We start from the raw sequence: 10,840 nt of genomic DNA, 5'->3' as shown, positions 1-10,840 counted from the left end.
ATTAAAAAAAAATTATATTGCTGCCTTTTTTTTTTAAAGCAATGGCCTCTACCTTTTCCTTCCTGTAAATGTTTTTCATATTCCTCATATCCAAATTCCCCCAGTTGACCCAAAAATACTCTCTAGAGCTGAATTGTCCAAACCAGTCTTTACTCCAGGCCCACACACTCCATCTGGTCACGACTCTTAGGTCTGTTTCAACCTGTCGCAACTCCTTTTTTAAGAAACTGGCAAAAAAAAAAAAAAAAAAGCCACTTCTGGGCTCGTCTGGTTGCCTCTTTGCCGGTGTTTTCCTCCTATGGCAAGACGGGGCTGACGGCCTGACCCTCCAAGCGAGCAGTTCCGGGTGGAATACGCTGAGACCCACTTCATGTGGATCACATCAGAACACCCAGGACATCTAGGGGCGCCTGGCTCGCTCACTCAGTAGAGCACGCAACTCTTGGTCTGAGGGTTATGAGTTCAAGCTCCATGCTGGGTGCAGAGATTATTTAAAAATAAAATCTTGGGGTGCCTGGGTGGCTCAGTCGGTTGAGCGTCCGACTTTGGCTCAGGTCATGATCGAGCCCCACATCAGGCTCTCTGCTGTCAGCGCAGAACCTGCTTTGGTTCTGCAAATCCTGTCCCTCTCTCTCTCTGCCCATTCCCCCCGCCTGCGCTCGCACTCTCTCTCTCTCAAAAACGAACATTTAAAAATAAAATAAAATAAAAATAAAATCTTAAAACAAAGAGAGAGAGACCTAGAACATATCACTGACCCACCAGCAGTGAGTGAGCCGTGACCCTGGACTGGTGTGAGGACAGCCTAACCCTGGCTCCATCTAGAAAGTCCCAGGGGCACCTGGGTGGCTCAGTCGGTTAAGCATCCGACTTCAGCGCAGGTCATGATCTCACGGTTCACGAGTTCGAGCCCCATGTCGGGCTCTGCGCTGACCACTCAAGAGGCTGGAGCCTGCTTCGGATTCTGGGTCTCCCTCTCCCTCTGCCCCTCCCCGACTCATGCTCTGTCTCCCTCTCAAAAATAAACATTAGAAAGTCACAACTGCGTTGCCAGTGTGATTCCTGTACCTACATCCACTGTCTGCCTAATACTTTTGACCCTGGTTGAAAAGCTTTGTCTGAATCGATGGTTTCCTTGGGGCTTGGGAAATAATACTGTTCTAACTCTTCCGTTCTTTCCTGCTGAAACACCTTCCATTGGGGTTTTCTTCTGTAGTTTTCCCTCCTCCGCCGGGACAGTTTGTTTTTTCGGACCAAGCAGTAACCAAGACAGTAACATCAGACTCGTACCGAAAAGATCCCAGGTACTTTTGGCAAAATAATAAATTTATTCCATGTGACCGGCAGGTAGCCGTTGCGGATATATTATTCTCCCAACGTTCGCGAAACGTTTCAAAGTAAAAAATAATTTTATACACCACACAATCCCAGGGGTCCTTGAGGATCTCCAAACGTTTTTTGAGCTAGTTGACTTTCAACTGCGAGATCTGGTCCCAACCCCGAAGCTTCAGGAGGTGAAGTTCGTCACCCAAGGTGTCTGGAATCTTCCCAGCCACGAGGACAAGATTCTACTTCAGAGATGAGGGGGGTGCCCAAAAGGGACCAATGAACCCCCCGAAGCAGAAACAAGAGGAGACAAGGGTAGAGGGGGGTTGGGGTTGAATCAGAGGACCTCCGGGGTGAGGGTGAAGAGCCCTCTCCAGGACCAGCATTCCTGGGTGCTCACCTGTGTCGTCCCCCCTGCCCTACAACAGCAGTAGGTAGATGTGATGGAGGAACTTTCTTCCTTCTAGCAGTTTCCAGAACCTGAAGAGGGGGGCCCAGCAGGACCCTCGAACGGATTCTGGAGTATCCAGGATGCCAGGAGGTACATGTCCTTGGTTCATGAGAAGGCCTGGCCAACGGTCCCAGGTTCTGGAAGGCATAGGTCAGGTTGTTTTGCAAGGACAGCGCTCGACTAAGACAGACGGGCCCGCACGACTACGCTGGAGTTGGTCACACGAGCTCCATAGTGACCCGCCCAGAACTGCGTGTCCTGGCCCCAGTGTTCGAAGGACACAAAGCGGACGCCTATCTTGATGTCAGAGAACACGTGGGTGACCTGCGGGTAAAGGAGAGATCAGCCTGTTGTGCCACGGCCTTCTTCTCGAAAGCTGGGAGTGGGGCTCTCTGGCAGATGGAATCACACGGTTCCTCATTCTAACTCCCGCCCCCTTGAGCCTGGGTGGGTCTGTCTGTAACCCGGAGGGTGGCGGAAGTGATGCTAAGTGACCGTCGCCAAGTGAGTGCCAAAGCTGGGTCGGAAAAGGCAGGGCAGCTTCTCCTGGATTCTCTAGAACCCTCCTCGAGGGATCCTGAGCCACCAGGAAGCAGTCTGGCTGCCCTGAGGTGGCCATGCCACAAGGAAATCCAAACCAGCCCTGGCAGAGACAACGCACACCAAAGCTCTCTGGGACTCGACGAAGCCACCAGCCGCTGTTCACACACACGGGAACCAGAAGCACCCAACAGAGCCCTCCTTATAGAAACCACGAGAAGATGGGGCGCCTGGGAGGCTCAGTCAGTTGAGCGTCTGATTTCAGCTCAGGTCGGGATCTCACGGTTCGTGAGTTCGAGCCCTGCGTCCAGCTCACCGCGGTGGGCGCGGAGGCCGTGGATCCTCTGTCCGCCGCCCTCCCCCCCCCCCAGCCCCTTCCCCGCTCCCTTGCGCATGCGCTCTTTCTCTCTCAAAAACAAACATTAAATAAAAGAAAGGAAACCACAAGAAGTACCAAAATGACTGCCGTTGACGTAAAGCCACTAAGTTTTGGGGTCATTTGTTATGCAACAGATAACCGTCCCAGGCCCCACCACCCTCTCCCCGTGTCCCTGTCAGAGACTCACCTGAAAGCAGACATTGTTGTTCCACTGCTGGATGGGAACAGGCATGGCAGAGAATTTATCCAGGACCGTCTGGTTGGCATCTAGAAGTTGGACAAGGAGTCGGTACATACAGCCACTGTCGTGTCGGGCTCCCCACCTGTGGAGGGAGGGAGGCCTTGAAGGCTGGACTAGCCCATTTGTCTCTTTGGGTGTCTGCCTGCCTCCCCGCCCCCCCCCCCCCGAAATGGTCTCCCCATGTATGCAAATCCAAAATTTGCATACACAAATTTTGTAGCACGCCCAGCGTCCCCTGGGAGCTTGGCCCCACCGCAGACCCCGTGAAGCAGACTCTGCATTAAACGGAGTTCCCCGGCTGGTCTGCAAGCACATCCGTTTTCTGAACAGTGACCTGGAGCACTGGTCTTCAACGCACCTCCTCCCATATTATTCAGGTGACAATGGAAAGTGCTCTTTCTACGTTTAAATGGTGGCAAAAGACGTACCACTGTCCAATGTATACACCGACGTTTTATTTTTCCATTGCGTTTTTATTTAAAAAAATGTTTTTAATGTTTATCTGATTTTGAAAGAGAAGGACGGAGCATGAGCAGGGAAGGGGCGGAGAGAGAGGGGAACACAGAATCCGAAGCAGGCTCCAGGCTCCAGGTTCCAAGCTGTCACCACAGAGCCGGATGCGGGGCTCGAACTCATGAACCGTGAGATCATGACCTGAGCCGAAGTCAGCTTAATCCACTGAGCCATCCAGGTGCCCCTGCATGTTGATATTTTAAAAGATAATTTTCATGTCAGTCATTTAAAACGACCAGGGGAGGGGTGCCTGGGTGGCTCAGTCAGTTAAGTGTCTGACTTTGGCTCAGGTCATGATCTCACAGTTCATGAGTTCGAGCCCCGCATCGGGCTCTCTGCGTTTAGCCCAGAGCCTGCTTTGGATCCTGTGTCTCCCCCTCTCTCTGCCCCTACCCCACTTGTGCTCTCTCAAAAATAAACAAAAAAAAAAAAAAAGAAGAAGAAGAAGAAGAAGAAGCCAGATACACATTATATGCCATAGGACTCTCTCTGTCCCGAGTACAAAAATGGACAAAACTTGACAAAACTTACCTATTCTAACAGAATTCAGGACGGCAACTACTCTCGGGTGTGTAGTGATGGGAAAGGGGCTGGTAACACGGATGTTATCAGTGTGATAACTCACTGAGCTGCACATCTAAAATATGTACACTTAAATAAAATAAAATATGTACCCTTTTGATGCTAGAAGTCAAAGTTTACAACTTAAGGGTAACGGACTACAAAAATACACAAATAAGGGGCGCCTGGGTGGCTCAGTCGGCTGGGTGTGATCTCGCAGCTCGGGGGCTCCAATCCCGCGTCGGGCTCTGTGCCGACAGCTCAGAGCCTGGAGCCTGAGTCGGATTCTGTGTCTCCCTCTCTCTGCCCCCCCCCTCAAAAATAAACATTCAAAAAACTGAAAAAAATACACATAAGTTTCTTCCTTCAGAGACTTCATATTGTTCTTAGAATCAGACGTCCGCTCTCCATCGGCCACACAATTTTGTCCTCATGTGATAGTGACATTTTTATTTTCTCCTGACTTTTTGGTTGCCCTTTCACACTGCTCTATGCCAACCGCAGACCAAAATGTATATGTGAATAGAAATTGATGGGGGGGGGCACCTGGGTGGCTCAGTCGGTTAAGCATCTGACTCTTGGTTTTGGCTCAGGTCAGGATCTCACGGTTGTGAGATCGAGCCCCGTGCCCAGCTTCGTGCTGGGTGTGAAGCCTGCTTAAGATTCTGCGTCTCCCTCTGCCTCGCTCCTACTTGGACTTGCTCTTTTTCTCTCAAAACAAAACAAACAAAAAAGAAGAAAAAAGAAAAAAAGGAAGAAGAAAAAGAAATTAAAAATTTTTTTCCTGTGACCATAAAGCTCTAAGCGTTCACATTTTTCCTTTGGGACTGAATTATTACCCAGTAGTGGCTCCCGGCCTTTGCTGTGGATTGGAATCATCTGGAATTGTTGAAAAGATATTGCATAGAAAAGAATTTAGCCTTGTCCCAAGGTACGGATGGCCTCTGCTCTCAGCTTCTGGGAGGTCATCTCTGGACCTTTGGAATATTATGGCTGCCGGGAGTTATCTCTGTCTGCCTGGGGACCTTGGGTCATAGTGGATACCCTACCAACATGATACCCTACCAACATGAACAATAGAAGGTCTGGGTTTGGTATTTCCCGTGGATGATGCCGGTTAGGTTTTCCTTGTAATAAACTGTAATTACATAATAGTTTGGTGAGTTCTAGGAGTCTTTCCTGTGAATTACTGAACCTGAGGTTGGTTTGGGGAATCCCCCAAACCTGCAGCGGGCGTCAGAAGTAAGGATGGTCCTGGGGGTTGCAACCCTCTAATTTTACAGTCAGCACGAAACTTCTCACAGATCCTGATACCTGGCTCTCACCCCTAGACACTCTGATTTCATTGGTATGGAGGGTGACCTGGGCGCTGGGAGTTTTCAATGCTCCTGCGTAATGCAGAGCAAAATTTGGGACCCGCTGATTATTACAATCAAATGGTACACGGTTGACCAGAACAGCACACAGGCTACAAAAGTTTGAGAACTAACGATTACGTTAAAAACCAATTTTAGGGGCGCCTGGGTGGCTCAGTCGGTCAAGCGCCCGACTTCAGCTCAGGTCACGATCTCACGGTCCGTGAGTTCGAGCCCCACGTCGGACTCTGGGCTGATGGCTCAGAGCCTGGAGCCTGCTTCCAATTCTGTGTCTCCCTCTCTCTCTGCCCCTCCCCCGTTCATGCTCTGTCTCTCTGTCTCAAAAATAAATAAACGTTGAAAAAAACAAAACAAACAACCAATTTTATTGTAAATTCCACCCCCCACCCCCCACCCCCACCAATGAGATGGATTTGCAGGGCAGGGGGAGTTACGGTGCCTTTAATTAAAAGTGAATTAGGTAAGGCTGAAATTTCAAGCGGTCACTCTGCCTGACTCTCCAGAAGTCTTTACATCCGGGGGGACCACACACCCTAGTGAGGGGCTTGGTTTTTCTGTAAAAACTGGCGGACTGTGAGAAAGGGCCAGGAAAGGACAACCATATGATTGCTCCCCTCCAAGATGTGATGTGTAGCTGGTAATTTTAGAACAGGGAACACAGCTGTAGCAGATCTGGAACTGCCTCCCTTAAAAATTATCTGGGTCATGTATCCCTTGAAAAGTCTTCAGGTACTCCAGTTTCAAGACCATCACTACAGAGCACGATGAGCTCTGGAGTCAGAGGGGTCTGAGCCTCATGCCAGGTCTCACGGAGCCCTAGCTGTGCCACCAGGGCAAATCGCCTCCTCTTTCGGAACCTCTCAAATGCTCCTGAAACTCTCTTAAAGCTCTGAGGTCTTGAAATACACGTTCTCACAGGATCAAGGCTCAAAACACAAAACGCTAAAACAGTTCACGCTTATAAAGCACTGGCTATGTACCTGACATGTAACCCTACCTTGTAAAGATGGGGAAACTGAGGCACGCTGTGACTCACCCAAAGCCAGAAAGTTGCAGAGCCACGATCTGGACTTGGAAAGTCTGGCTCCAGAAAGTAAACTTAGCTAACTATCCTCCAGTGCCTCCTCCTACGGCAAGGAGCATCTCATTCACAGACCAGACTGGTCTGGGCCAAGCCCTCGGTACTTGGATTCCAATCTGGCATCTTGCAATCCAGTTCCCCGGGAGAGGGGTGGAGGAGGGGAGGGGTTAAGTCATTCGCCTCCCTGATCTTCACTTTATCTGTCAGGGTTTGCTACAGAAGGCCTAAATGAAGTCACCCATGCAATGGTCACGGCGCGGCGCAGGTGGTCAGAGCTGAGCAAAGGGCTGTTTTTATCATCATACTCACCAGTCGGAGACACAAATCTCAATCTTGCCACTATCTAGCAGCTCTGGCCATAAGCCCTCCTCCTCCAGGTCCAAGACCTGCTTCTTGCGACACCAGCTAGTAAAGAGGAAGAAAGGTCACTAGAAGAGGCAGGTCTTGCTCACAACGGCCCTGGCCCTTGCGGGGTAGGGGCATTCACCTGAAGGAAGACACGAAGCAGGTCTGCGAGGGGGCCCCAGGCACCGTTGACCTGTTTACCTCCACCACCCAGCCGTCCCCACCGTGCTGCACCATCCATTTCCGGAGGCCTTCTGTTAAATAAAAAAGGCTTGCGCCCAAGTTCCTCGCCCGCCCACCAGCCGGCCGCCGCCTCCCACCGGCTCCGATGAGGCTCCGCCCCCGGCCCCTCCCACCGGCTCCCGGGAGGTAGACCGCCCCCACCCCCCGCCCAGCCTGCGTTCCCCACCCTGGCCGCAGGGATTGCGGATGAGGTTGCGTCCGATCGGTCGGCGCTCGCAGAAGCGGCCCAGGAGGCAGGGCCGGCCGTCGCGGGCGGGGGGCAGGCAGCTGCGGGCGAGCGGCAGCAGGGCGCCGTGGTCCCGGGCCAGGATGAGCAGCCACAGGGCCTGGCCGTCCACCAGGGCGCGCCAGCCCCGACACACCCGGCGGCAGCACCCCAGCAGCGTGCGTGGGGGCACGTGGCTCAGCACCACCAGGAGCAGCTCGGGCGGCAGTTGGCTCAGGTCCAGCGCCTCCTCGGGTTCGGGCTCCGGCGCGGGGACCCGGGCGGGCCGACCCCTGGAGGCCGAGGCGCCCATGTTCCCCACCCCGCGCCAGGCGCGGCGTCGACTGCGGGAGGGTAAGGTCGCGGAGTCAGCGGCCCGCAGCCACGGCGGCGGCGCGCGCGCGCGCAGCCTCCGCCGGCCCCGCCCCCGCCCGCCGCACCCCCGGGCCGCCGGCCGCCTCCCCGGCCCCGCCACGCCCCGTCTCAGTCCCCAGGTGCCGAGCCCTAGGCTCCCGACCCGTCCTTCCCCGCAGCCTCTCCACCCCGCCCCGCGCCCCCCTGCCAGGGCCGGCCAGCCCCCGAGTCCCACCTTGGGTCAGCGCCGGGGCCCCTCGCCCGCTCGCCCTCACCTGTCCCCTCGCACCCCCCTCCCCTCCTCCACCCTTTTACTCGCCGGCCCCTCCCTTCTTCGCCAGCTTTCCCACTCCCCGCCCCCATCCTCCCTCTGGCTGGTTGGTCCCCGCGCTCCCCTCCCTCCATCCTCCCAGCGCTCCTCCGCCCCCAGCCAGCCCCTCCCTCCCCATCCCTATACTTGCCAGATCCCCTCCTGGGGGGGGGGGGTCTTCCCACGGTGGGAGAACCACGGATCCGGACCTGACGCCGCAGACGGGGGAGGGGTGGGGGCCGCCGGGATCCTGGGTCCGTCCGCACCCTCCCGCCTCTTGGAGTGTCCCTTAACCCGGCCGGAAGACGCCTGGCGAGGAACAACTGCCGTTATTTTGGTCAGGCATCCGGGCGGGAGGCCCCCTGTCGCTTCGACTGCAGTTATTTTGGTCAGGCATCCGGGAGGGAGGCCTCACGCCCGTTCACTCCTTTAAAAATCCCCATCACCTTTATGGCGGGGCAAGGTTAGCCCCATTTCACAGGCGAAAACAGGTGGGGTAGGAGCCACACGCGTATCTATCTGGCTCCAAAAATGGGTGTTCTCACCAGAAGTAACTCCAGCCAAGCTTTACGGAGCGTCTTACTACCAGTCAGGGTAGCAACCCCCTGAGGTAGGTACTGCTGTGTGCCCCTTCACAGGCGAGAAAACAGGCGGGCAGACTTGCTTTGTGGTCACCCGGCTAGCAGGTGACGGAGCTGGGATTTGAACCCAGCCAGACTGGCTCCAGAATCCCTTTTAACCTCTATACTAAGTCTATCCCAGTAAGAGCGAAGTGTAAGCCACACATGTAATTATAAATATCAAGAAATAGAACCAGACATGGATCCGTGTCCACGTGGAGCTTATATGATGAACAGAAGACATAATCAGCAAATTGTAGAGTGTTGGGGAAATAATTGAAAATACAATCTCCTGCCAATCCCGAAAAGCCTCTCCATAAACAGAAAAGAATGAAGCAGTTTTATCATTAAGCTTTAAGCCAGACTACAGTGCACGGGGGCCACGATGAACAATAGATCTGACATGCAAATTACATAGTGTGTTAGAAGGTAATTAACGCTGTGGAAGAATAGACTAGGGAGGGCAATAGGCACCAGCAGCCCGGGTGGGAGACCCTTAATTCTGAGACATAAATTGACTATTCCACTGGCCTGTTTCTTTCCAATGCATACATTTTCAATAAACTTTTGATGTTTTCAAACCCGTCCAAAAGTGGGACAGAGTAGGGAGCACCCAACTCCAGCTCCACAGTTACTCCTGGCCTGTCTGGTTTCAGTTCCACTCCTATCTGCTTGCTCCCCCCCCCCCCCCCAGCCCCCGGACAATTTGAAGCAAATCCCAGCCATTACACCCTTCTGTCCATAACTGAAATTGTTGTTTTCACGGAAGAAGTAAACTGCGGAAATCTCTTTGATGATGAACTTATGAAGATTGGTTATGACCCATATGTGAGCTCAAAAAGGTTCTTTTTTTTTTTAAGATTTTTTTTTTTTGAACTTTAAAAACAAAGTCGGATAAAAGGACAACACTGACAAGTCAGATTCCTTCCCTTCCCCAGTTCTTCTCCGAGGCAGTCTCTGTGAACTCCTGGAGTTACATCCCAAGTTGTACTCTGATTAAAAAAGAAAAACAGGGGCGCCTGGGTGGCTCAGTGGGTTGGGGGGGTCTGACTCTTGATTTCCGCTCCGGTCATGATCCCAGGGTCATGGGATCGAGCCCCACATTGGGCTCCGTGCTGAGCGTGGAGCCTACTTAAGATTCTCTTCTCTCTCTCTCTCTCAAATAAAAAAAGAAAAGAAAAACAAGGCGGGGCACCTGGCCGGCTCAGTTGGTAACGCGTGCGACTCTTGATCTCAGGGTTGTGAGTTTGAGCCTCACGTTGGATGCAGAGATTATTTAAAAATAAAATCTTGAAAACAAAACAAAATAAAAACAAATATAAAGAAGTCCCTACCGTCTAGAAGGTAAGGTAATAGTGATTGCAGAATAATGGCTCCCAGGAGGGTGGTGGTGTGCAAAGAAGCCCAGGGGCCATTTGGGAAAACTGTGGGGGCATTTTGGTGCCACAGGAATGGGGGGAGGGTGTCGCTGGGAAGTCACGCACAGGACAATGTCACTCAGCAGAGAACTGTCCTGGATTCCTCCTCCTCATCGAGGTCCTGTGCATTCTCACATAGGAGGACGAAAGCCTGTTAACCTGAACCCAGAAACCAGTTCCATTTTGCGTGTGAATATGAAGTGTGTTAACACAGTTGTCCCAGAATTCAACTCCTGGGTCAATTGGAAGACCACTTGGCTGGGTGGGGGCTTGAGCCGTTATTCTCCAATTCACAAAACCAGAAAATCTCTGAATCTAGTTTTATGGAGCTTCAGGGATCCCCACAGAGGGGGAGGAGTATCCTGGGGCTACATCGAATCCCGGGGGTGGGGGGAGGGACTTTGAAAACGCGGTTTCTGAATCATCAGGTCTGCCCGGGTGACAAGTTCCCAGGGGGTTTGGAAAATTGTGTCTCTCCTTTTGTCTCACCTTTTACATGATACTTAGGGTTATTTTATTAACATTTTAAGAATTATCTGTGGAGGCAGGTTTCATTATCCAAGTATTTCCTTTCAAAATAGTAAAGGCAGCTTGGGAAATGATCTACTATACATCAGGGCGTTGGCTCTGATGGGGATGGGGTGGGAAGGGCCTCCTGAGCGGGGATACGGGCATCTCTCCCCAGGAGGTGTGTTTGGGAGGTTGTTGGGGGGGAAACCTGCCAAGCCAGTTTGCAGAAATAGAAAACTCTGGAACCTTGGGGCATTGGGAGGTAGGCTGCACAATTAATTCCAAGGGCATTAAAGGCTCGACAGCTTGGCTCCCATGCCCCCACCTCTTCTGTCCAGCCACTGGCTGTATTTTGATTCCAGGAAAG

At 52.6% G+C, this 10,840-nt stretch overlaps 1 protein-coding gene across 5 annotated transcripts; it reads right to left on the bottom strand.

The window, feature by feature from the left end:
• Positions 1 to 1,305: 1,305 nt before the first annotated feature.
• On the bottom strand, positions 1,306 to 8,374 carry FBXO27 (F-box protein 27). 5 transcript variants are annotated; one of them, XM_045046390.1, is made up of 6 exons: positions 8,077 to 8,374; positions 7,223 to 7,605; positions 6,956 to 7,067; positions 6,778 to 6,873; positions 2,884 to 3,037; positions 1,306 to 1,914 (listed from the first exon to the last, which is right to left on the bottom strand). In XM_045046390.1, exons 2-6 carry the CDS (start codon positions 7,572 to 7,574, stop codon positions 1,723 to 1,725), a joined length of 906 nt encoding a protein of 301 aa, XP_044902325.1. In that variant the 5' UTR covers positions 7,575 to 7,605; positions 8,077 to 8,374; the 3' UTR covers positions 1,306 to 1,722. The 5 variants fall into 5 exon arrangements, with proteins under 5 accessions (XP_044902325.1, XP_023101155.2, XP_044902326.1 ...); XM_023245387.2 differs by having other exon boundaries at positions 2,884 to 3,019; positions 8,077 to 8,341; XM_045046391.1 differs by lacking the exon at positions 8,077 to 8,374 and adding an exon at positions 7,851 to 7,901.
• Between the last annotated feature and the right edge of the window lie 2,466 nt (positions 8,375 to 10,840).

The sequence above is a fragment of the Felis catus genome, chromosome E2, assembly GCF_018350175.1.
Source record: "Felis catus isolate Fca126 chromosome E2, F.catus_Fca126_mat1.0, whole genome shotgun sequence".
NCBI classification, from domain to species: domain Eukaryota; kingdom Metazoa; phylum Chordata; class Mammalia; order Carnivora; family Felidae; genus Felis; species Felis catus.
The sequence above is the reverse complement of the archived record's forward strand: the minus strand, read 5'-3'. Positions and strand labels throughout refer to the sequence as shown.